Source organism: Tachysurus vachellii, chromosome 8, assembly GCF_030014155.1.
Source record: "Tachysurus vachellii isolate PV-2020 chromosome 8, HZAU_Pvac_v1, whole genome shotgun sequence".
NCBI classification, from domain to species: domain Eukaryota; kingdom Metazoa; phylum Chordata; class Actinopteri; order Siluriformes; family Bagridae; genus Tachysurus; species Tachysurus vachellii.
The window spans coordinates 13,051,258-13,076,579 of NC_083467.1; the positions used below are offsets into that span (position 1 = coordinate 13,051,258).

General features: G+C 37.1%; 3 protein-coding genes across 6 annotated transcripts; all 3 read left to right on the top strand.

The window, feature by feature from the left end:
* The first annotated feature begins 159 nt into the window (after positions 1 to 159).
* cdc16 (cell division cycle 16 homolog (S. cerevisiae)) lies at positions 160 to 7,386 on the top strand. Its single transcript, XM_060876318.1, has 18 exons — positions 160 to 500; positions 954 to 1,008; positions 1,145 to 1,242; positions 1,415 to 1,453; positions 2,178 to 2,318; positions 2,627 to 2,786; positions 2,928 to 3,022; positions 3,146 to 3,279; positions 3,970 to 4,049; positions 4,144 to 4,193; positions 4,283 to 4,356; positions 5,021 to 5,146; positions 5,253 to 5,405; positions 5,510 to 5,573; positions 5,695 to 5,756; positions 6,501 to 6,636; positions 6,746 to 6,836; positions 6,928 to 7,386. Exons 1-18 carry the CDS (start codon positions 453 to 455, stop codon positions 7,155 to 7,157), a joined length of 1,836 nt encoding a protein of 611 aa, XP_060732301.1. The 5' UTR covers positions 160 to 452; the 3' UTR covers positions 7,158 to 7,386.
* An 865-nt stretch (positions 7,387 to 8,251) lies between these two features.
* Positions 8,252 to 14,768, top strand: upf3a (UPF3A regulator of nonsense mediated mRNA decay). Of its 3 annotated transcripts, none has more exons than XM_060877297.1 (12): positions 8,252 to 8,302; positions 9,082 to 9,705; positions 10,959 to 11,065; positions 11,301 to 11,407; positions 11,597 to 11,695; positions 11,786 to 11,896; positions 12,075 to 12,130; positions 12,222 to 12,380; positions 12,475 to 12,608; positions 12,698 to 12,986; positions 13,426 to 13,503; positions 13,937 to 14,768. In XM_060877297.1, the coding sequence occupies exons 2-12, from the start codon at positions 9,565 to 9,567 to the stop codon at positions 14,099 to 14,101; spliced, it is 1,446 nt and encodes a 481-aa protein (XP_060733280.1). In that variant the 5' UTR covers positions 8,252 to 8,302; positions 9,082 to 9,564; the 3' UTR covers positions 14,102 to 14,768. The 3 variants fall into 3 exon arrangements, with proteins under 3 accessions (XP_060733280.1, XP_060733279.1, XP_060733281.1); XM_060877296.1 differs by having other exon boundaries at positions 8,259 to 8,302; positions 12,695 to 12,986; XM_060877298.1 differs by lacking the exon at positions 13,426 to 13,503 and having other exon boundaries at positions 8,261 to 8,302; positions 12,695 to 12,986.
* Positions 14,769 to 20,420: 5,652 nt separating this feature from the next.
* On the top strand, positions 20,421 to 23,934 carry p2ry8 (P2Y receptor family member 8). Of its 2 annotated transcripts, none has more exons than XM_060876319.1 (2): positions 20,421 to 20,551; positions 22,439 to 23,932. In XM_060876319.1, exon 2 carries the CDS (start codon positions 22,460 to 22,462, stop codon positions 23,507 to 23,509), a length of 1,050 nt encoding a protein of 349 aa, XP_060732302.1. In that variant the 5' UTR covers positions 20,421 to 20,551; positions 22,439 to 22,459; the 3' UTR covers positions 23,510 to 23,932. The 2 variants fall into 2 exon arrangements, with proteins under 2 accessions (XP_060732302.1, XP_060732303.1); XM_060876320.1 differs by lacking the exon at positions 20,421 to 20,551 and adding an exon at positions 21,609 to 21,672 and having other exon boundaries at positions 22,439 to 23,934.
* The last annotated feature ends 1,388 nt before the right edge of the window (positions 23,935 to 25,322 follow it).

The following is a 25,322-nucleotide window of genomic DNA, read 5'->3' on the forward strand; positions in this document are numbered from 1 at the left end:
ATTTATTCAGTTTATAAATTTAACTGCTGGCTCCTGACTCAGTGTACTGAATAATCACACTGAGTAAAATAACTGAAGGAGACAATTTCCAAATCACATAATTTCCATAATACTCGGGCATAATTCGTCTAGTCTATAAGTCTAAAGGTTACCTCTAACGAAATATTAACAAAATAATGGGACGATTTTTATAAATGAAAAACAATAGACTACAACTTAAGAACAGTTTCTGTACTGATTCAGTGTATATTTACAGATAGGAACTTGTCCTGAAGTATCGATGTTTCTGGGGAGTTTGTCGGTGTTACACCACGTTTATGCTAACCGCGGGTTTTAGTCTTTATTTGAGGAGCTAATCTTGGCTAACTGCTAAGAGATTGGTACGTTTCATTCACAACAACGTAAACAACTAGAATGTCACTTTGTTGTCCTTAAGAAGCCCGTCAATCGTCATGAATCTAGACAGACTCCGGAAGCGTGTGCGGCACTACATCGATCAGGTAAAAGAAGCACAGATGCTAAAGATGTCCCTGTTTTAGCCGACTAGCTAAGCGACTAGCTAAGAACTGACTTGTGAAGATACCACGTTTAGTAAGTGTCAGATGGTAGAAGGATGCCGTAAGTGATCGCAACAAACAAACAAAGGTATCTAAGCACCAAGTTTATTCTAAGTTAGTTTACAAGTAAATAAACACCCCCTCTGAAAACAGCTAGCATGTATGTGGCTAGCTAGTTGCCAAGGCGTTAATCCAAATCGAATAGAGTTTATTTAGCACCTCGATAACTCGTTTATTTCTGCATCAGTTTTATAACATTGCTGAAAACAATAACTAACATATATATATATATATATAAAAAAATGCATTGCTATTAGAAATCAGAGTCACAGAGATGTCAGAGTTACCCAGTATCCCACTACATTACATTAAAGTTTAAATATCATTATTTTGCAGCAACAATATCAAAGTGCTCTGTTTTGGGCTGACAAAGTAGCTTCTTTATCACATGGTAAGTGTCCTTTTTTTTTTATTGGTAATATTGTGTTAAGTTGCATTAACCAATTTGCTCCATGAACCTATAGCCATAGCAAATCTACAGATTAGTTTAACTTTTCATTTTATTTTTGTTTGTTTATTCTTAACAGAAGATCCCCAAGACATTTACTGGCTAGCACAGTGCCTTTATCTTACAGCCCAGTACCACAGAGCCTCTCATGCTCTAAGGTCTCGCAAACTTGACAAGGTAAGAGCTGCCACACACACTATTTGTGTTGTTGATTTTTGTCACAGCCTGTTAAATCCATCTGTCAAAAAGCCTGTTTTATGGAATTTTGCTTATGGTTTTTATAAACTTTAATAATTTATTCCCATCCGTATAATACCTTATAAGACTTTTTAATGTTTTTGTTTTTTAGTTATACGGAGCCTGCCAGTATCTTGCTGCAAGGTGCCATGTGAGTATGACCAGACATTTAGACTGAACATACACTTATATGGCCAAAAGTCTGTGCACAATTGAACATCACACCAATATGTGGGCCTGTCAAATGCTGCAACAAAGTTGGAAGCACACAGCTGTATAAGATGTACGCTATAGATTTACAGTTTTCCTTCACTGGAACTAAGAGACCTAAGCCTGTTCCAGCATGACGATTCACCTGTCCACAGAACGAGCTCCATTAAGAAATGATATGCCAAGATTGTAGTGGAAGAACTTGAGTGCTCTGCAGAAAGTCCTGTCCTCAACCCTACCCAATGCCATAGGGATGAGTCACTCTCTTATGTGCACAAATCACCACAGTCACCCTTCAACATCTAGTGGGAAGTCTTCCCAGAAGAGTGGAGTATATTTTTTTCATGAAGGTGGACTGAATCTGGAATGAGATTAAAAAATGCATGTGGTTGAGATATATATTCTGAATATATTTTAGCATGCTCTGCCCTGGGCTGACCGTGTAATACCATCCTTTTATGACCTCCTCTTATGACTGTGATATCCTATCCTGATGATGGACCTGTGTCCAACAAACTTGTAGCCACTTAGTGTGCATATTGCACAATTTCAGTTCATTAGTGTTTACATACAAGGTAAAGCAAGTATCAGAATCTGATGGCGAGTCATTGCATTGCTCAGTGTCTATCTTATATTGCTCATATTTAGCTTTTTACTCCTTACAGTATGCTGCCAAAGAATATCAGCAGGCCCTTGACATACTAGACATAGAAGAACCAGCAAGTAAAAAGTTACTTGATAAGGGTCTAAAGGAGGAGAGTGGCACCAGAGAAACCACCAAAGAATGGGAAATGTCACCAGCATCTGTGAGCACTTCTTATGATTTATATTTAAATGTAATAAAATTAAAAAAGGCAGCATGTTACCAAGAACCCTCTACTCTGAATACTTTCTCATGGTAGAAACCTTACTAAATGTTTTAAAGCAGTGATGTCTGAGACAGCTTCTGTAAATGGTAAATAATGTCTTTTTAAAGCTATATACTATTAACTTTTTTTTTTAACTGTATTTACAGTACCCTGTCTCCATGGTAGACCCAGTATCTACAAAGCTAAAATGATTAATATTTGAAGAAGCTTCATTGGCTCTGACTTCCTGTGGTTTTCTCTCTCAGATCAGCAGTTCTATCTGCCTCCTACGGGGGAAGATCTATGATGCTATGGACAACAGACCTCTAGCCACATCCAGCTACAAAGAGGCCTTGAAACTAGACGTCTACTGCTTTGAAGCCTTTGACCTTTTAACATCCCACCATATGCTGACTGCTCAAGAGGGTGATGCAGACTCTCACTAATCACATTTTATATTCAAGCTGGCTGCCATGTAATAATCCTCCAGTCTTTATCTCACTCATCAAGAGAAACATTTCAGTGGTATGAAATCCTTTAGCTTTCTGTCCTGTCCTGTCTTTGCAGAAAGGGATTTTTTGGATTCTCTTCCTTTTAGCCAACAATGTACTGAGGAGGAAGAGGAGCTGCTACGCTTTCTTTATGAAAATAAGTTAAAGAAGGTGAAAAGGTTTTTCATTTTATTACAGAGACTATTTACATACTATTTCATCAGTTTGAATCGAAAAAAAAAACATCCAGTTCATTAATACTGATTCCCATACTTCTCTGCTTCACTCTGGCAGTATAACAAGCCTAGTGAAATAGTGGTTCCTGACATAGTGAAAGGTCTTCAGGACAACTTGGATGTAGTCGTCTCTCTTGCAGAGCGACATTATTACAACTGTGACTTTAAGATGTGCTACACCCTCACGTCTACGTAAGTAATCTTTATTTATGATCAGTTAGTCCTTTTTATAAAGGATGTTTTATGGCTCATCAATATGTTATTTAAATTGCTGAAGCATATTTGGTTTGAGCTTTATTTACTCCGGGCCACTGAATAATTGCTGTTGTGCAACAAATCTCTTGTCACATAAAAGTCACATATCCTCAAGTTATTAAGAAATGACTGGTTATCTTCTGGAAATGTCAGATACAAAGCTGACATCAAGTAAACAGGAGAATTTCTTCTTCTTTGCATTCAATAAACAATATGACCTGGAAAACCAGCCAGTAATTTGGATTCTCATGATGACCTCACCAAAAGCACTTACTGTACCATCTCGTCACTGCAGAGATTCAGTACTTGATTTCCATCAACTTCTCAGCCGTAGCTTAAATGCTGAATTAGTATCAGATATTTCTAATTTGTGTTACCGACAAATTGTGCGTAATGAACGTTTTAATTTAACAGGCACAATATTAGGGAAGGGCACAGACTACTAGAGTACCCGCAGTGACTGTGCATGTCCAAGACAATAAAATTATTATAGAATGTTTATTCATTTACTCAACCACTTCATCAATCCAAAAAGAAAACAAAAACCTACACTTGACCAAATATACAGTTCATTTCTTTTAAAAGTGAATAAATAATCTACACTGAGTTCTTGTGTGTTTTATCCAGGGTAATGGTCAAAGACCCATTTCATGCTAATTGTTTACCGGTGCACATTGGAACCCTAGTGGAGCTGAGCAAAGCAAACGGTTTGACCTTGAATTGTCTCGTTTCACCATTCTGCATGAAAATCATTCAGCTCCTAAGTTATCTCCTAAGTATATTTTCCCTTTATCTCTGTAGAGTTATTTTACCTCTCTCATAAGCTGGTGGATTTATACCCCAATAACCCAGTGAGTGTTGTCTTTGAATGTTATGCATGCACACAGTATACTGTTGATTTTTGTTTTCTATTTCCTAATTTACTCTAATTGTTGCCTAGGTCTCCTGGTTTGCTGTTGGGTGTTACTATCTGATGGTTGGGCATAAAAATGAACATGCACGGCGGTACCTTAGGTAAGACAGAGGGTGCCAAACTATGGGGAGTCACTTTAGCATGTTTGAGTCCTTGCCGTAAATGAAGTCTATTCGTTAATAAAAAGATCTGTTTTGTTGATTAACACCAATAACCTGGACTCTGAACGTATTATGTGACACTTTTAAGAAAAAGATGCGGTGACAACTGCTTAAGTGATAACATTTATTAAAATAAATTGTTGAACAAGTGTAACTGTTTTCCAGATATTTAAAATAGATCCCAAGACACCAAACAAGAGCATTAAGAATAAATTGACCAGACTTATCTCTAAGATTATACATCTATTGGTCCCCCACCTCTCTTGACGGACAATTATTTTTTTAATATTTTTGTAGGTCTTTACACTGGGAGATATATTTCATGATTTGGTGTTAGTCACTGAATCGCCTACTCCTGGTACATTTATGAAGACAAAATACATTTTTTGATACAGGTCTGTCTTGTGTTGAATGTAGCAGCATTGATGTAACCAGATTATCAGCACCATGAGACATGTGTGTCCCAGCGTGCTGTACAGGTGCTCATGCGGAGCAAGGATTGTCACTACACTATAACTCTACTGTGTGTCCTAGCTTGTGTGAGAGTGCTGATGAGCCATGTCAGTGTGATGATGATTTTTTTTTTGTTTTGTTTTGCTTGTAGTAAGGCCACCACCCTGGAGCGTACATATGGGCCAGCATGGATAGCATATGGTCATTCGTTCGCTGTGGAAAGTGAGCATGACCAGGCCATGGCAGCTTACTTCACAGCCGCCCAGCTAATGAAAGGGTAGGTAACTCTTGTAGCTCAGACATGTGTTTTAAGTGTACAGAACAATTACCATTTTATGTTCATTAGCAAAAATCACCATTTATACTGACCGTTCTCCTTCAAGGTGTCACTTACCCATGCTGTATATTGGTCTGGAGTACGGCCTCACCAATAACCCAAAGTTAGCAGAGCGCTTTTTTAGCCAGGCTCTGAGTATCGCTCCAGAGGACCCATTCGTCATCCACGAAATTGCTGTGGTGGCCTTCCAGAATGGAGAGTAAGTGGGTTTTGTTACAGGTGCATTAAATTCAATTAGTTGCATGTTGTTCATTTCTGTTGTATGGCTGTGACGTTGCTTATTTACCAGTTGTATTGTTTCAGCTGGAAGACAGCAGAGAAGTTGTTTATAGATGCACTGGAGAAGATAAAGGCTATTGGCAGTGAGGTATTTGCCCAGATTCTGTGACATGACTTTTTTGGGCAGAGGATAAATGTCTTTTTTAACGTTGATTTTTTTTTTCTAACTTTGTATGTCATTAATTAAATATATTTCTTTTTTCCTCTAGGTCACTGTGGACAAATGGGAACCATTGTTAAACAATCTAGGTCATGTGTGCCGAAAGCTAAAGTAAGTTAAATGGCATGACTGTGATATCAGTATTTGGCTCTGTTCTCCCTAACCAGCAGTTTTAATATCTACTAATATCTCCTTTTTTTCACATTATTGTCTCAGTAATGCATAATTATTTTATTACTGCTAATTGAAATGTGTTTACAAATCCTTCAAGTGTTGCTGATCTCATTTTGCAAACTATCTCCTCTCAATAGGCTCCATTATCTTTAAGCACGACAAACCGAGATGCTTTAACTAGGAAAATACTTAAAAAGGACAGGCTTCTAAAATAATCCAGAGTGCTATTGTGTAATGAAGAGCTTTCAGAAGCAATGGACACACTGAATCGCTCTTCTGCTTTTTATTCCTTGCTTCTGTAGTCCTCCTCCCATCTCTCTGCATAAATAGGGTATTGTACTGCATAAACAGTCTATATTGTCCTTACAGTGCTCAATGAATTATTCATTCCCACTTGCAATTCATACTTGGAGCCCATGCTCTTCACATTTTCCCCAAGTGTTTATTTTGGAATTAGGTGTTCTGAGGTTTTCAGCAAAATGCTAGATAGACAGAGATTGTTGTTCAGAGCTTAGTAAAAGAGGAACAGAACTAAAATAGCATTTTGTAGTTATTTGCCTGTTGTGTACAATGTATTCACTACTTTTTCTTTTTTATTGCCACTGTTATTCATTATTTTTTATTGATTTTTATAATGATGTTATTGTTAGTAGTAGTAATCTATTATATTTGTTTTTCTAGGAAGTATGAGCAAGCTTTGGAATACCACCGTCAGGCTCTAGTCCTTGTGCCCCAGCATGCATCTACCTACTCGGCTATTGGCTATGTGCACAGCCTTATGGGGGACTTTGAAAGTGCCATTGACTATTTTCATACTGTAGGTGATTCAGCTGCCCATATAGATGCAAATATTCTTGTCATTACGGGGTAAAAAGTTTAATATTTTCAGTGAGCATTAATATATACTAGTTATTATTCATTTGCAGGCACTTGGTCTTAAAAGGGATGACACATTTTCTGTGACAATGCTCGGCCACTGTATTGAAATGTATATTGGTGACTCTGATGCATATATAGGTAAGTTAATATGCTTCTCCTTACACAAGACAAAATTTGTTGCTTTTATTGTGTACCAATGTGCTCAGAACTAACTTTGTATCTGCCACAGGAACAGAAATCAAGGACAAAGTAAAGACGATCCCAAGCACAACAGCCTTAAAGAAGATACTCAGTACTTCAGCTGAAGAGAGTGAGACTCAAGCGCAGCCTCTGGAGGAGAGCAGTGCCATGTCTATGGAGGCGCCACCTGCAGAAGCCTTCCAGCGCTTCCTCTTAGAATGTGACTTGCACGAGAGTGACATGATACTAGAAACGTCCATGTCTGACGCTAGCACGTGATGACTGTGGTAAACCTAAGTGTTGATGGGTTCTGGAAAGAATGGCGAGTATTTTCAAATGACTGAGCTGCTCTGAGGAAGACCTCATATAAACCAACAAAATCTATGGTGAATTTGTATTTTGCACCCATGTGGATTTTTATTACGAATAAATATGCTGAGCTGAATGCAAAGGGGTTTCAAAGGGATAAAAGTCACTTTCTACAATAAACCCTCTCTCAATATTTTTAGACATTGTCATTTGTGTTTTTGTCTTTGCTTTATTAAAAATCATCTTGGACTAAAGCCAATTAACAGAACGATTAAATTGTTAGACAAAATAATTTTCTGCTGACATTTTGTTGCCACCTCACAGCTCCAGGGTCCTGGTGTTGGTCCTGAGCGCAGGTTGCAGCCTGTTTACAGTTTTTGTGCAAGAACTCCCTGTGGGTTTCCTAACACTGTCCAAAAACATTTGGGTAGTCAGATTGACTACAATCGTTTACCTGTTTGTGCATATGTGCAATTACCTGGTGTCCCATTCTGTGTGAATTCTCCAGTGGACAATGTCACCCTGATCAGGATCTAGTGGTTACTGGAGATTGATAGTTTGTTGTTTAACAAAAGCATCTGTTACTGATTGGATCTCCATATTTATGCTTAGCCATGATCTTTTAGACTTTTGGAATCTTTAAGTATTACTAACTTATACTAAGCATTAACCAAAATGTGAAACAAATGACGAAATTTTGCAATTGGCACACTGCAATTTCTTTTGAAATCCCCCACTTCTATTAGCAATAGTGAGAGTTTTTCATATTTCTTGCCACGACCATTCATTCATGCAGTAAATACGAAGCCTCTCCCCCGAAATTTAACGTCATGACTCTTCAGCTAAGTGGCTGCTGTAAATAACAGCTGTTTTAAAGCAGAGTGTGACCCTACTCTGATATCTGGAACATGAGAGTTGTCCTTTAGGAGTACCAGAGATGGGCTGCACGCCTTCTAAATCCAACATTACATATTCTCATGAGCATGTGTGTGGGGATCTGGACACCTGCTCCACGTTCTTACCGAGTGCCAAAAGTTCTGTGTCTACGCCGGAGAGACCCTGCACCAGACTGCGCCTGGACACCGGTGCAAACTGCAAAGACACTTTCCTTACTGGTAAGGCTTGGGAAATATTACCTACATCTGGTAGGGTGATTATTATTATTATCAGTCTGCTTTCTTTACAATTTACAGTAAACTGCACTTAGTTTATACCAGAAGTATTTGGATGGGACCTAGTACGGTTTTAGTATGTTTTAACCAACACTATTTCAACTACATGTCACAATAAAGCATCAGTGCAATGTTGAGCTTTCTAAGCAGAAATTAAACTAATTTACATTAAAAAAAAAAATTAAACAAAAGGTACACTTTTTCAACAACAAAAAAAAAAAAGAAGAAGTGGACTGGAGATGAAATGTGGTTTTGCTGTGCAACAATTCACCAATCCAAAACATAAGACAAAGTCCACAGAAAGACTGTTTGGAAAGAACCTGAAGAAAGTTGGCTTAAAAATGAATTAAACTGAATGCAGAGTCGGTGAATGAGTTATAATACAAATGGTAAATGAATTGAAGCATTTCTGATATATACATTTAAACAGTAAGCATGCAGTTATGTAACTTCACACAAACATTCCTTTTTTTAACTACTACTACTACTACTACTACTAATAATAATAATAATAATAATAATAATAATAATAATAATAAATTGTGTTGCTTGTAATAATAAATGAGCTGTAAACACCACTCAACACTTGCTGAACACATTTTCTCTTCTATACTGCTGTTAGTACTGTACTATTTAAGGCAGTACTGTACTATTTAAGGCAGTATTGTGTGGTTTGTGAATTATGTGTGGTCCCCCTAATCAAGTCATGGTGTTTGTTGCAGTTCCCAGTCGTGACTGTTACGGACGTCTGCCGAATCAGCAGCCTGAGAGCCCGGACGCATGGAGCACCATGAGTACTATCAGTGCCTTTCCTTTCGCACCCAGGACCAGCGACTCGAGCGACCCCGAGGGCAGAGAAATAGCTGCTGGAAAGCGTTAAAAACCGTCGTACGTCAGTGAACCTAATTACCTTGGGTAATGTTGTCTGGGAGACGCTTTCAGTCACTGATCAACTCTATTAGCACTTCAGCTGTTTATCACGAGTTTTTTCACATTTGGACTACACTTTAACCAGCATTGAGATATTTATGGATATTCTAATAACCATTCATTCATTATAGAATAACGAGCAAGATGAATTTAGGGGGTAAAAAAGAGAAATATGATCAAGCGCCACAGCTCGACTCTTCAATTCTCGCGGTGTTTGGACCCTGAATTCTCGCGATCGACTGCTAATTCCCAAAGCGAAGACGTGAAATGGAGAGATGAGGGCTGAAAAGGAGCCTACAACGGGAAGCAGAGACAGAGGAGTCGTAGAGATACAGCTGCGGGACGCTCAGAGGGACCAGGACAGCGCCACGGCCAATTTGAAGCACAAAGAGGAGAAAAAGGAAATCTTCACCAAGGTAGGTCAACACACGACGCTCATGTTACGTGTGTTAACTCTGCGCCGTCCGGTTCGTGATGAAGGATTCAGCACCACAGACAGCGCACCAGGAGCGTCGCAGGAACCGTGTTCCTCAAAGCACACAGTCTACCTGACGTGAAAAAGCATAGCATAGCATTGTTTAAATTGCCAAAAAAATAAAAACATTTCGGTTATGGGATATGTTCATAAAGCTACCTCGCATTTCAAGGCAACTGAGCAAGGCTGTTCTGCAAATACGTCATGCAGGCTACTGTATAGTATGTTAAGCAAACACACATGCCAGTAGGGGAAATATATGTGGTTAAGGAAACGTCGTGCAATCAAATCAACACGTGACCTTTGATATTTTGCAAGCTTCTAACCCAAAGCTGTTACATAAGTGCAAAATCAAATGTCCATTGTCTATTAACCTTACACTCACCAAAGTGAAATAATCATTCTTTACAATCATGGTAGGCAATAAAGCATGTACACAAAACACCAACTGTTCAACAGCAGAAGATCACATCAGGTTCTGTCAGTCAAGAACAAGATTCTAAAGCACAGACACACTCAAACCCATGGGTACTGGCCCAGATGATTTTTTTTCCTAATCTTTTACTGACCAGTTTGGGGGAGTCTGTACCCATGATAGCCTCAGATTCTTATTCTTGGCTGACAGGAGTTGAACCTTATGTGGTCTTCGTCTATTGTCACCCATCCACCTCAAGGTTTGTTGTTTTGTGCTTGCTGAGATGCATTTCTGCTCACCATAGTTGTACAGAGTGATTATGTGAGCTATTATATCCTTCCTGCCAGATTTTCACCCTCACACCTTTTTTTTGCACTATTCTATGAAAATTCTATAGACTGAAGTCCAGCCCTTTTGGCACCAATATCTAAGCCATGACCAAAGTCAAAGTTGTTTGATATGAACATTAACTGAAGCTATGTCTGCACATTTATTTATTTTTCTTGCATTGAGCTGATGCCAAATGATTGTCTGATTAGATAAATTTATAGGTATTTTCCCAATAGTGAATAGAGTGTTTATTCAGTTAGGCATCTTAAATTAGAATATTATTCATTAACTAATCACAAAGGAATGTGAGAATGATAATAACGATATAATAACGAATAATGAATGTAAAGTTATTCAAGTTGTAAATCTTTATGCAGTAACCATTGCTGACATAATTTATCTATACTTGGAAGTCTGCTGTAAAACGGACACACAGCTCCTTTTTCTAGGTTGTTATTCGACGTCTTCCACCCAGCCTATCAAAAGACCAGCTTGAGGAGCATCTCAGTCCACTGCCTTCTTATGACTATTTTGAGTTCTTTCCTGCTGATCAAAGGTATTTAGATTATATATATATATATATATATATATATATATATATATATATATATATATATATATATATATATATATATATATATATAGACATATATATATATATATGTCTAGAAATATATATATATATATGTGTCTAGAAATATATATATATATGTCTAGAAATATGTCTGCTAATATTTCTATTGGCAAATAGAATATGTCTTTAACAAACTTGTTTGGGTTTTATTCTGCAGTCTGTATCCACATCTTTTCTCCAGAGCATACATCAACTTTAAAAACCCAGAGGACATTGTTCTATTCAGAGATCGTTTTGATGGTTATGTTTTTATTGATAATAAAGGTAAGACTTTACTATACATTCTTTGTATAAAAGCAGACAATATTATACAAAGTAACTGCCAATTATTGATTTTAAGTGCAACAGGTCTATGGCACTTTGTTTCTGATTAGTGCTCTCTACCTACTCCTTCCTTCACTTTAGTGACTGAAATGATGATATGAATAATGTTTTTGTCTCTGTTTCATTTAGGTCAAGAGTATCCAGCCATTGTAGAATTTGCACCTTTTCAGAAAGTTTCCAAGAAGAAGCTCAAGAAGAAAGATGCCAAAGCAGGAAGCATTGAAGAAGGTATTTGTGATGAAAAATACTTTGAGTGATGTTTTTTTTATTTTATTTTATTTTTTATGCAGATATCCAAAGGTTTGTTTTTCCTGTTAGATCCAGAATACAAACGATTTCTGGAGAACTACTCTTGTGATGAGGAGAAGTCAATGGCCAATCCAGAAACATTACTGGGAGAAATTGAGGCTAAAACAAGAGAGCTCATAGGTAAATATGCAAATTTTTTGACAGCACAGATAGCTAAACTGGTGATAGACATTCTATATGAGCTACAGTGCAAGATGAAGTTCACCTTCTAGTCAATCTGTTCAGCGGAAAGATTCTTAGACCCTTACAAAATGATTCTTTGCAAAATAATTTATTTTTGCATTTGACTTGATTTCAGCTAAAAGAACAACACCACTTCTGGAATACATTAAGAACAAGAAGTTGGAGAAGCAGGTTGGCATATAGGAACTATTCTGAGTTTAATCAATGTATTTGTACTGTGTACGGATACTTTTATGCTTTATGCTGTATTTTGTAAATACAGAGAATTCGAGAGGAAAAAAGGGAGGAGAGGAGGCGCCGAGAACTGGAGAAGAAACGTCAAAGAGAAGAGGAGAAAAGGAAGCGTAGAGAAGAAGAGAGGCGAAAACGCAAAGAAGCAGAGAAGCAGAAGAAACTATCTGAAAAGGATATCAAAATCAAGGTCTAACCACTTCCTTTTTCAGATTCTGAATTTAGATTTTTGTTGCTTGCAAAGCTATTTCATCAGCAAGGCTCATTAAAAACTGTTCTTGTAGCTTTTGAAGAAATGTGACAGGGATGATGAAGTGGAATCAGAGAGACTGAAAGATAAAGGAGACAGTGGTGAGACAGAGAGGAATAAGTGGGAGAAACCTGTAGGCCACACCAAGGCAAAGGAACCTAAAGACAAGTGCGAAACATTTTTATGTTCTATATTTGAATAGCCATGCGAATGTGATTACCTTTAAGCTGCTTTTGTTGGTTTCTACTCCGCAGTAGAGTTCAGCTGGAGAGTGATAAGGATCAGCGAGATGGCCACAGTCGCAGACAGAGAGATAAAGATCAGAGGGGCAGAGAGGAGGACCGTAAGCGACAAAGGCATCACTATGAGTTTGACAAGTTCATGCGCCGCAAGGAGGAGACCAAATGGGGCAAAGGCTACTGTCATGACCGGGCAAAGAAAGATGGCCACCACCATGGCTACTCGTACTGCCCTGAGATGGGGGATAAGTCATGCAAGGAGGACCGGGATGACATGGGGAGCAGAAAAGAACGTATTCGTAATAAGGTGAGCAAGAGCTAACAGGACATCAGTGACTCAGCCATATTCTATGTACACAGTACAAACTACAGGCTCTATTGCTAAAAGTGTAATGACTCTACTCAGAGTTTAGCAAAAAATGTAAGAAACCTCATTAGTTCTTTAAAGACATCACCTTACATTATCGTAAACAAAGAATATTCATCAGTCTATTTGCCCATCAGCTATGTAGTACAGACAATGTTACATCCACTAGCATAGCTTTCCTATAGACTCATCACAGTCATTGTCTTGAAGATTCATTATGTCAATGGGTTTGCAATACAAATCCTCCTCCCTCCTGGGCTTTGTATTGCAGCTCAGGCTTGTGTTGTGAATGCTGATGTGCTGTTGAAGGCAGTTAGCTGTGAATTTAGCTTTTGGCAATTTTGGGTTGATGATTGATGGAAGGCAACATGTCTCTCAGTCTGTATTAGTGCATCAGGAGAAAAGGACCTCCCAGTCTGAGGGGCCAGACCAGATAGGAGGGGCTCTGCCAGCCAAGGTACAGCTAGCTTTTGAGCCTTTCTACCCAAGGGGAGGGGATACCACTCTGATGTACGCTGGGAGGCCCCACACCATACCATGCTAGGCCTCGTTGTTGACAGCAAATGCCACAACATGTTAGTAATAAAGTGTTTGACAACTAGCATTCCAATTTTGAATCAAGCACAAGACCAAAAACCGACCATTTTTAATCTCTACAGATTCAGTTCATTTGATTATAAAGCTAAGAATATTATAGAGCTTTTGCTGTCAAAAAATATATCGTGTGCTATTCTAAAGATTAAATACATTTGTAGGACACTGATCAGAGCCAGAGAGTATTTCTATTCTGGTAAACTAGGGCTTTATGAAGGGCTTACTGCAGTCACAGAGAAATAAAATGTCAGTCCCTTGCTCTTGTTTTCTGTGTCTCAATATTGTCTTGGGAACAGGACCGACCAGCCATGCAGCTGTACCAGCCAGGAGCCCGAAACCGTAAGCACATGGGATCTGGGAATAAAGGCTTTGACTTCAGCCAGCTCTCTCCGGAGCCAAGCACCGAACCCTGCTATGAGCTGACCATAGGAACAGGCTCTGAGAAGTGTGCAGATGGGTGACAGAATCAGCATTCTTCAGCTCAAGGGAAGAGGCACTGTAGCATGTCTTGAGAATAAACCTCTTCAGTCTCAAAGTGCTCTGTCCGTATTTCCATGCACTGGGTCAGCAGTATGTTAAAATCACAGGTTATTTTAATGTTTATAGATTCCTCTGTATGTTTGAGTTTCATGTCATTGAACACTGCCTCATTGGATTCACATTTTTTTACATTTTCACAACACAGGCACTTATCAGATGTTGTTTGTTGAGCTCCACTCTAATGATCAAACGCCTCTTCATTTACAGAGATCAGATTTCTATATGCCTTTTGTAGTGAATCCTATAGATTCTGTTACACGAGAGAGTTTATAGATAGTGTAGTACAGATAGTGTACAGATTTTACTGTAAAAATCATAAGCATATGTTGTGAAATGCATATTTTTAATATATCAAATATATGTTACTGTTGTGCGACTGCAGAGTAGGTTCATAAGAGAAACCAATAAAAAATATGAGTGCATATGCACATTACTTCTTTTATCCTGGATGTATAAAGCACTTAATAAATTTAATAATTCAGCATGTACCTCTCAATTTTAGATAATAATACTACATAATAATTCCTGATCTTTTATATGGCTTTTTGCCCTCTTGTGGTACTGCAAAATTGAGCCTAGCTAGCCAGACGCGATGTACACATGTTGGCTTTCATTAAAAGCTATGGAGAATGACTAATTTAAATTTTACTTAAATCTATGTAAAATGTCATCAAAACATCAATCATAGTTTTTAATGTGGTTGTATAATTGATGGCAGTTGTGTTATCCAAGCTTCTGTGACATGCTATTTCTTTGTTAAGGATTACAACTTTCTTTTGCTCTCATTCAAAAGGACCAAGAAAATGAGCCTTTTTCAAATACATATTTATATTACAATGCATTTTGGTGGCTTAATTAATATTGCTTGTCTACAATAAAATGCCACATTGTATAGAGAACAGTAACTCTATTTGTTTAAAACGGTTTTCTAATAACATGAACCGTGACACAGACGATCCATGCACAGTCATGAAGCATATACAACAATAAACCAACTGTCAGTTAGATGTTTTTGCTTTTGGAATACAGAGCTCACCCAAACATCAAACATTAAACCTTTTTCTATATAGAGGTATAATAATACATCTATTTTATTAGTATTTAAGGTCAGAAAGATGCCAGTTATGAAAAATAGCACATAATGAATTTGCAATAGTGTGTGGTGGTGCATATTACTTCCTGTCTGATCATGCATCAGGCCTGAGTCAACTCTCAACCAACTGCTTATTGTGAAACACAGTTGGGAATGAATGAAAAACGTTAACTGATTTACCAAAGCACATGCTTAACGGTTAACACTTAACAATGTGTGAAACTAGTTTTGGTTACTAATTGGAAATTCCCTTCATTCGCCATATTACATTAAATCACATTAAACCCAAACAGCCAATACACAGCTGCACAATAACTGATCACAATAAAATGAGTAATCTAATAGATTTGCTATTTGTATAACATATTTATTGAACATGAGTATAGTAGTTTAGTACCAAAATACTGCTGCTATTTATGTCAGTACAGGCCATAACAGATGACCTGGGGATAACAGATGGTTGAATTTTCATTACAGGAACCATATTCTGCATATACTCTCATGATACTGTAGATATAAACAAGTATCTGCTGTCACTTCTGCTTCACATAAATATTTTAGTTTTGATGAAGTAAAGAAATTTGATCTGGTCCTTTTTGTGGCTGTTCTAAAGGGCTGCTTTACAGAGTCCAACACGGTGAAATCATGCATACATTTTAAAATGGAAAAATAAATGAAAACTATACAGAGGAACATTTTTTATGAAAACTATACAGAGGAACATAGCGCTGAAGCTGTTTTCCTCAGTGTTCACCTATTACACACTGCTTTACCAACAAGGGTTTCAATGCGGTGTACTTTGTTTGAGCAGGTACTTTCATGACTGTCACATTTTACCTCCTATTGATTTGACATAGATACAGTACATAGCACTCTTTCAACTTTATAGAGAGGACATACATGGAGTAGGATTATCAGATAAGACTACTTGTCAAGAAATTCTGTTAATTTTAAAGATAGTATTCTGATCATAAACAAAGAATATTCATCAGTCTTTTGCCCAACACATCAACAGATAATGTTACAGACAATGTTACATCCATTAGCATAGCTTTCCTATAGCGTCCTTTACCATCTTTTTTTTTTTTTTGTTGTTTTTTTTTATTTTTTATTATTGGTCGGTTACTCAGATGTACATGAACATAGCGATACAGTCTCAAGTATACAATAAAAAGCACTTAAAAATGGACAATCAGGTGAAAAAGAGAGCACATTCAGGCCAATAACAAAATGCACACTGCAACACAGAGGATCAAGAGAGGTTGTTAATGTGGCACCAGAGAGGTGTCCATATCTGCCAAAGGTCATTAGACTTTTGGTGTATGTCATAAGTGAGCTTCTCAAGTGGAAGTAATATGGACATTTGGGACAACCACATTTTAACAGAAGGTACCTGAGGAGAAGACCACAATAACAATATACATTTCTTTGCCATTTACACCAGATTTAAAAACAGTTGTCTTGTGTGGAAGTCAAACACAGTCTCAATTCCACTATACAGCAGATACAATTCCAGTGAGAAACAAAATTTCAACTTAAGGAGCCTTTGTAAAAAATGATGTACTTTAGTCCAAAAAGAAAAGATTTTGTCACAATACCAGAAGCAGTGAAGGAATGTACCTTTGTGTTTCTTGCAATTAAAACAGAGATCGGAGGAGTCTTTGTAAATCTTTCTTAGACGAGAAGGTGTAAGGTAAACTCTGTTAAAAAATCTGTAGTTGAGTTCGTGAATCCCCAAAGATGTACATTTAGGGAACAAATTGTTACATATGGTGGACCAGTCCATATCGGCAATTCCGTGGCCCAGGTCTTTTTCCCACACTTTTTTCAAGCTCTCTAAGGAGGAAGTACACGTATCAACCAAAGCATTGTATATTTTAGATATTAACCCCTTAGAGAGATTGTTTTTTATTATAACCTGTTCTATGTCAGTAAGATCACGTCTCAGCTTACCATTGTCAGACAGAGGTTTTATGAAATGACGCAGCTGAAGGTATTTGAAAAAATGAGACTGTGGTATACTATATTGGTGCGATATTTCTTGGAAGGATTTTAATGCCTCGCCTGAGAAGAAACAAGATAATTTGCGAGATCCCTAAGTTAGACCAGACTGAAAGGCCGATATTTTGCAGAGATATAGGAAAGTCAGGATTAAAAGCAATAGGTGAGAAAAGTGTGAGTTCAGCTGGAATCTTAAGATACAGTTTAATGTCTCTCCATGTCTGAAGGGTGTTCGAAATGGTGAAACTTGTTGAGGTACATTTAAGCTTTTTGGTATTTGCAATAAAAGGCAGAAATTTTATTGGGAGAGGAGCACAAGCCCTTGCTTCCAGATTAAGCCATCTAGAGTCGGTCCTTTCATTGTACCAACTAACCATATGCTTCACCTGTGCTGACCAGTAGTACAGACGAAAGTTCGGTAAGGCGACTCCTCCCTTATCCTTTGGTTTCATTAATTTGTTAAAACTAATTCGAGGCATCTTGTGGTTCCAGATGAATTTAGAAAAGTGCTTATTGATGTCTTTAAAGAAAACATTTGGTAAATGACATGGTAGGGATTGGAACAAATATAGAAACTTAGGTAGAATATTCATTCTGATCACGTTAATCCTGCCCAGAAAAGAAATGGGGAGTGTCCGCCAGGTGTTAAGGTCTTTTTTAATGGAATCCAGAAGGGGGGCATAATTCGTTCTAAATAAATCTGTAAATAGTGGTGTGATGAATATGCCAAGATATTTAAAACCAACAGTAGTTATTTTGAAGTGTGAGAGGGATGAAAGATCATTTGGAGCAGAAATTTTAAGGGAAAGCGCCATGGATTTTGACAAATTAATTTTATATCCAGATAAGCTACTATATTCTGAAATACACTTTAATATTGCTGGAACGGACTTCTCTGGCTCAGAAATATACAGCAGTACGTCATCTGCATATAAAGAAATCCGATGTTCCTCATCTCCCACCGTTATACCAGAAAGATGTTGGCACTGCCTTATAGATTCAGCCAGTGGTTCGATTACGAGGGCGAAAAGCAGGGGTGAAAGAGGACACCCCTGCCTCGTACCTCTTTCTATGACAAAGGGTTTTGAGATCAAACCATTCGTAGTGACTGTAGCTCGTGGATTAGTATCAAATCGGTGAATTTAGGACCAAAATTAAATTTCTTGAGAGTGGCAAAAAGAAATACCCATTCGACTCTATCGAAGGCTTTTTCCGCATTCAGGGAGATAATAATAAGGGCAGGGAGTTTACGTGCTTGTATTGAATCCATGATGTTCAAGAGTCGGCGAATATTATCTGTGCCAAAACGTGATTTTATGAATCCTGTCTGGTCCGGCTTAATGATATATGGCAATACTGTTTCGAGCCTGCGAGCAAGGACCTTAGCAAGTATTTTATAATCGGTATTCAGGAGACTTATTGGCCTGTAAGAGGCGCATTCTTGAAGGTCTTTTCCTTTTTTCGGAATTAAACAAATTGACGCCGTTTTCCACGACTCGGGGGTCACTCCATGGTCTAGTAAATCTTGAAGAGCGGGCATTAAGATAGGAGAGAGTTCAGGCCAAAACTTTTTGTAAAACTCACAGGGGAATCCGTCAGGACCTGGAGATTTGTTGGCGGGCATAGATTGAATTGCACTGAAGATTTCTTCCGGTGACAGGGGTGAATCCAAAAATACTCTATCATCTTCGGAAATAGTCATAAGAGGGATTCCGTCTAGAAATCTGGTAATATCAAATTGCTTAGCCGTGACTTGCGATTTATACAACGTTTTGTAGAAATCCCTGAATAAATCGTTAATCGAAGTAGCATTGTATGTGGTTGAGCCATCCGGGGACTTCATTGACTTAATTGTTCTTTCACTTTGTGTTTTTTTTATTTGGTGGGCCAGTAATTTGTTAGGTTTATTTGCATATTCGTCCTTTACCATCTTAGGGAGTTTTTCCTTGCCACTGCTGCCTGTGTCACTTCAGACTTGCTCATTGGGGATAAATACATACACCTTGTGAACTAAATCTATCTAATATTAATCTTGAATTTTGTATTCTATTAATCTTTATATTATTCTTTATATGAACCTTTTGTTCTATGTTTATGTTCTGTAAAGCTGCTTTGAGACAATGTCAATTGTAAAAAGCGCTATACAAATAAACTTGAATTTAATTGAGTTGAACTATAGGCTCATCACAGACATTGTCTTGATGTTTCATTATGTTCAAGATGTTTGCAAGAAAGAAATGTAACAGCTATTGGGAATCGAACCCCCAACCCTGGAGGTGTGAAGCAAACGTGCTAACCACTAAGCCACCTTGCCTCAATAACAATCTAACTCAATTCCAATCAATAGCGTTATTGATAACATTCTTTCAGGGCTAGAGACACAGGAATATTTTCAAAACCCGCTGGTGCATACTGAACTAACAAACATTTCTGATAAATATATAGACAGATTGGTGCTAACTGACATGACCCACTGACTAGACTTCAAAGGAAGTTCCTCTACAGTGAGAATAAACATCCAGCCACTATGAAAGTTTCTAGTCAATGGTTATACAGTGGGTCAAGGACATGGAGACAAACCAAACACACTACTGAAGATTTAATACTAACATTAGATAAATCACATGCAGTAATTTATGCTGTACATGTAAAAAATGCATTTTTTTCTCTATTTCCTAGCACATTGTAAAATACACATGCAATGAGGAAACAAGTTTTACAAAGTCAAACTTGAAAAGGAAATGAGATAGAAGTAGAAGTAAAAGATGAGCAGATGACGTCTCAAAGCCAAGTGTTGATGGTGTGTGCATGTGGCATGTCTTCCTTTCCCACATCCTCACTCACCCTTTATACATTTTTAAAAGAATCTTTACATCAGCATCATAACTATCATAATTTGTCATCAAGTGCTGCAATAAAATGAAAGTGAATTTAATTTTCTTGAGGTCTTCCTGTTAAAATACAAAAATGAAATAAAAGATTCTTCTTCGGCTGTGCCATCTACGTTGCTCCATATGATGCACGGATTATAAAATTTCAACTTCCAGTAAAATTAACTGCTTGGGCTTTACTGTACTGGTGAGCAGTGAACAGTGTTCTTCTTTCATTTCATGCAGAAATTTTTGTCTGTAGTTTGAATGTGAGAAGTCTGAATTGACGCACTTCCCCTCTACTCTAACAGACACAGATCTTAGAACAAGTTGTTTCCTGAATGTAACAGTCATTTAGCACACTAACGGCTTATAACACACGTGGAAATCTACATGTGCTTAGTTGGGTAAGTGCACAGGTTACCACTTTTAGCCACAAACATGGACACCTTGCAAAGTTTAAATGTTTTATTTGACAAGGATTAATGAAAAAACTTTAAGAGAATTTGCTATGGCGTCAAGTGTGTAATGTCTTTTGTGATATTTTTTGGTTGGATTGTTTTTGATAACTTGTTATACTGAGGCATAGAGTGAGTAAAAGGGGGCTTGATATGCGAATTGTGCTGGAGATGATAGCATGCTTTGTAAACCATAACAACTGCATGCAACTAGCTTCTTTTTGTTTTGTGGTTCTCCTTTCATAATTGAAAGAAATGTGATCTCGGAGATGCGGAGGCCTTTATCTTTTTAACCAAAACACAGTCATTTTGGTCTTCCCTCAGAACCACTGTAAACACAAAAAGCAAGTCTAAATACTATTATGGTAATATTAAATATAAAAAAAAAGCAGGCAGACTTCTTAGTAAAAGAAGTGTATTCTTATATGTAGTATAACTTGAAACCTTCTTATTGAACTTCATCATTCATCATCACATAATCATTTTAAATCTAATAAAGAAGCATTTTTTTAAGTTTTCTGTAAGCATAAAAATATAAAAATAATATAAAATATATAAAAATATATATGAATTTATATATTATATCTAAATTATATTTTTTTAATAATATATACATTTTACTTATCATTTTTTTAACTGTGCAAATACTTAACAAAATATATACAATGGGGTACAAAGATCTCAGAACACTATTGAAAATGCTTTTGTTTAGATGATTTGAGCTGGCGAGGACTGTACAAGTTTGTGTAAACTTTATGAAGTATGTTGGATCAAATCCTGCAGTGTCGTCCGAGCATATGCTCCAATGGAAGAGATGAGACTCATGGATAATCTTACCTTTTATAAAAAGGAATTAACATGCTCAGTGTCACAAATATACTTACATTTAAATAGTGACCTAGAAATATTTTGAATATTGAATAGTGATTTTGTTTTCCTTTTTTGTTTGTTTGTTTGTTTGTTTTGGAATTTTCTAAATTCTAAAACTTTCTGTTTGTTTCAAGACGACACAGATTTTTCACTGTGGTCTCAGACGTTTGGACTCCACTCTATGTCACAGTGTATGGATTGTATGTAGACTCATACCTCCATAGAAACCCATATCATCTCTTGTCTGTATTTGGAAATAACTAACAATCAATTAAATCATCCAAGTCAAATGAATATTTGAAATAATTAAATGATAATTATATCATATATCACAGTAAGATGCTAGAGAATATACACCAGTCATATACAGCAGTTTGACAACCAACAAACATGAAACCTCAGACAATACTGTGAAAAACAAATCAGTGCAAAAAACAATAAATCAGTGCAGAAAGAAATTCAAGAACATTTCTCATTCTATAAAAAACATGAGTAATATAATAATCAGATAATAATCATAAATATGCCCAGACTGACAGATAAGCACCCAGATACCTTTTTCCACATTATCTGCATGCATGAGCAAGTTGCTTTGTGAAATTAAGCATAACCTCATATCGTGAGAATTTCAACCAAGCACTTCAGCACTACATCCTGTATTTATACTTCTCAGCACTGCTACTTGCTGCAGCTGCTGTAAGTGTGAACTCTGTGCATGAAGGAAGCTGTATAACACTGATTTTTTTTTTGTGATAAAAGATTACACATTACAGTATAAGGCTTCATACAATAAAACAAATGCAGACATGAGATGTGTCTTATTTAGCTAGCTGATGAACTACATTAGTTATATATTGGCAATGCCTGGCAGCATAAACATATATTTTCTGAGACTATATGGAAGATGTTCTCATGTAGGTTGTAATGAGGTAAAAAGTCACATCACTCTTTTGTCTCTCTGTGCAGGGGTAAAACTAAACATCAAACATGAATCAAAGTGGCAAGATAGATAATAACACCCTGTCTATACTTCAAACCAAATGGGTTAGTGACATTATGTCAGCCATCTATGTCATTGTGACCCTGGTGAACGTCTGTGGGAATGGCCTTTCCATGTGGCTGCTGTTGTTCCGCACCTACCCAAAGACCCCTTCTATCATCTTTATGATCAATCTCACCATTACTGACCTGGCAATGGGCTTAGCACTCCCTTTCCAAATCATGTACCAATTGCAAGGCTACAACTGGACTCTGGGCTCAAGCATGTGCAACGTACTAACAGTCACCTTCTTTGTTAACATGTATTGTTCTATTTTGACAATGACTGCTATAAGCGTTGAACGCTACATGGGTATTGTGAAGCCGATGCGCTTCAAACGGGCAAATGTGAAGACAAGGTATGCAATTATTGCATGCATCTTTATGTGGGCCATAGTCCTAGCAGTTCTCAGCCCACTGGAGAAGACGGATTTGACATTCTACGTGCCTGAGCTCAACATCACCACCTGCTTTGACATCCTAAAGAAGGACATGCTCCCATCACTTGCACACTGGACAGCCTTCCTGTTTGCCATGTTTTTTGTTCTGTTCCTCTGTCCCTTCATCATAACGGTGTACAGCTATATAAGGATCATCTGTGTTCTTATCAAAAATTCCAATAGCAACCAGAAAGAGCGTGCTGTTCGCCTTGCTTTTATTGTCATGTTTGTGTTTATTGTCTGTTTTGCACCCAACAACATACTACTCTTAGCCCACACAATCACAAAGCTGTACTATAAAAAATCTCTCTACATGTACTATAAGCTGTCCCTGTCACTTAGCTGCATCAACAGCTGCCTGGATCCATTCATCTATTATCTAGCCTCGAAGGATTTCCGTCGAAAGATGAGACAGATGTTGAAGCTGCAAAACCTCAGCATGGTGGATATGAGTGAAATGAGTGAATGCCGCAGAGAAAGTTTCCATTCAGCTCGTACTGGTTCTATTGGTAAAGCAGATGATAAACCATCTATTAGTCGGGTCAATTCGAACTCATAGTTTGTATATGTTTGTATATGAAAGTGGTTTAACTTCTTGTGTTTTTGTTCAGTATTCACTTTCTTTAAGTATGAAGAGGAAGCAAGCATACTCATGTGATATTTCTAATGAAATTCCACATTTGTAGAGTGAGCCATCCTTCCTCATTGTTGGTGGATTTATTATTTTTTTTACAATGCTTTTACAGTAAATATTTAAACAGTGTGTTTTATGTCTTTTTGTAGCATTTGCATATTTTTCAAGTTTTTCATATAAGTTATGGAACTAATTATATTACATTTATTTGCCAGTATTATCCTTACATTTTAAGTATGTCAATTCCATTAATATTATTTGATTGACATGCACTTTTAAGGACTGCTGAGATTTAAATTGTAGCTTGTACTAAAGCATCTTAGCTAAATTTGTCTATTCGCTTCAGTATTTTATGTCAACAAATGTGTTTTTGGATAACATTGCATATTGTTTACTTTTTATCCCATCATCATAGTATCATAAAAGATGTTTCTGTAAGATTAAATGTTGTTCATTGAAATAAAGCATTTTGTTTCCTGTAATATTTTAAAAATTTAATCAGATTAGTCTACCAACTGTAATTATACATACAAGAAAACCCCATTTGCCTTTAGGATTATGTACATTGTTTCTTCTTCAGTTATGTCAGAGTAATGTCATGTGCTCACAATCATCAGCTCCATTCTAAGTATTGCTCAAACTAACAGTAAAAATGGTACACTGATATGCAATGCTTCCTGTGCAAACCACAAAGTAGGGTCACACCCATACAGGAGTGTGAAAATCTCCAGCTGGTAGGTTGAACACTCGAAGGTTGGCGTTGGTATATAATATAAAAAACATGAACATTTCAGCAGCAGTAATGTTTATAAAATTAATAAAAACATGATGCATAGTATGATGTTCATCTTATTTGAATAACTTGTCTGGGTAAAATGCTTCCTGCTATTTGCATATGTGAGATTACAGCATAACATAGTAAAACTCTATTTGAAGCCACTATCCAATATGCTGTTTAGGCTGATACATTTGGTTCAGTGTCTGTTCAGTGTAATCGCTCTGACTTTAACTGTGACATGTTCTTTGAAGTCAGACAGACTGGTTGAGTTTTTCAGAAGCGGTTGATCTCCTGGGGATTACACACACAACAGTCTTAACAGAATGGTGCACAAAAACTTAATGATGCAAGACAAACGCACGCCATCAACAACCGAGACACGGTTAAAGTCACAGAGATCATTCTGTTTCCATCAAACCATTTAGTCTAGACCCTTTATTCAAATATATATTCTCTCAAACGTTTAATACCAGTGTTGTAAAATATTATGATAGTTTTTTTTTCTTTTGATTCATAGCATCGAGCATTATATGGAAACTAATTAGGGCTGTAAAAATAACAGTATCAGTATATTTGTATGGGGTGGTTCAGGTAATGTTCCTCGTACATGCACATCGAGGATTTGTGCGAAGTTACAAAGAGGTCCAAATCATCTAAAGATTGCTAGAACTTGTTAGCTAGGTCTACGTTTTATCCCTTATTCCCATAGCAACCATGACCACAACAGCATCTGTGACTACAACAGCACTTTTATGGCGTTACCTCTCATTTATTAACTTCATTTGAAACCATTGGTTCTCTGATCTCCATGTTTTGATATGGTTTCTACTCAGACATGGCCCAGGACTAATCGCTGACCCAGTCCTACACATGTTAGTGTTTCCCAGTCCTAAAACTCCCACTTCAATTAAGAACCATTATATAGTTGGCCAGTTCAATCAGGTGAGCTGGGAGATAAGA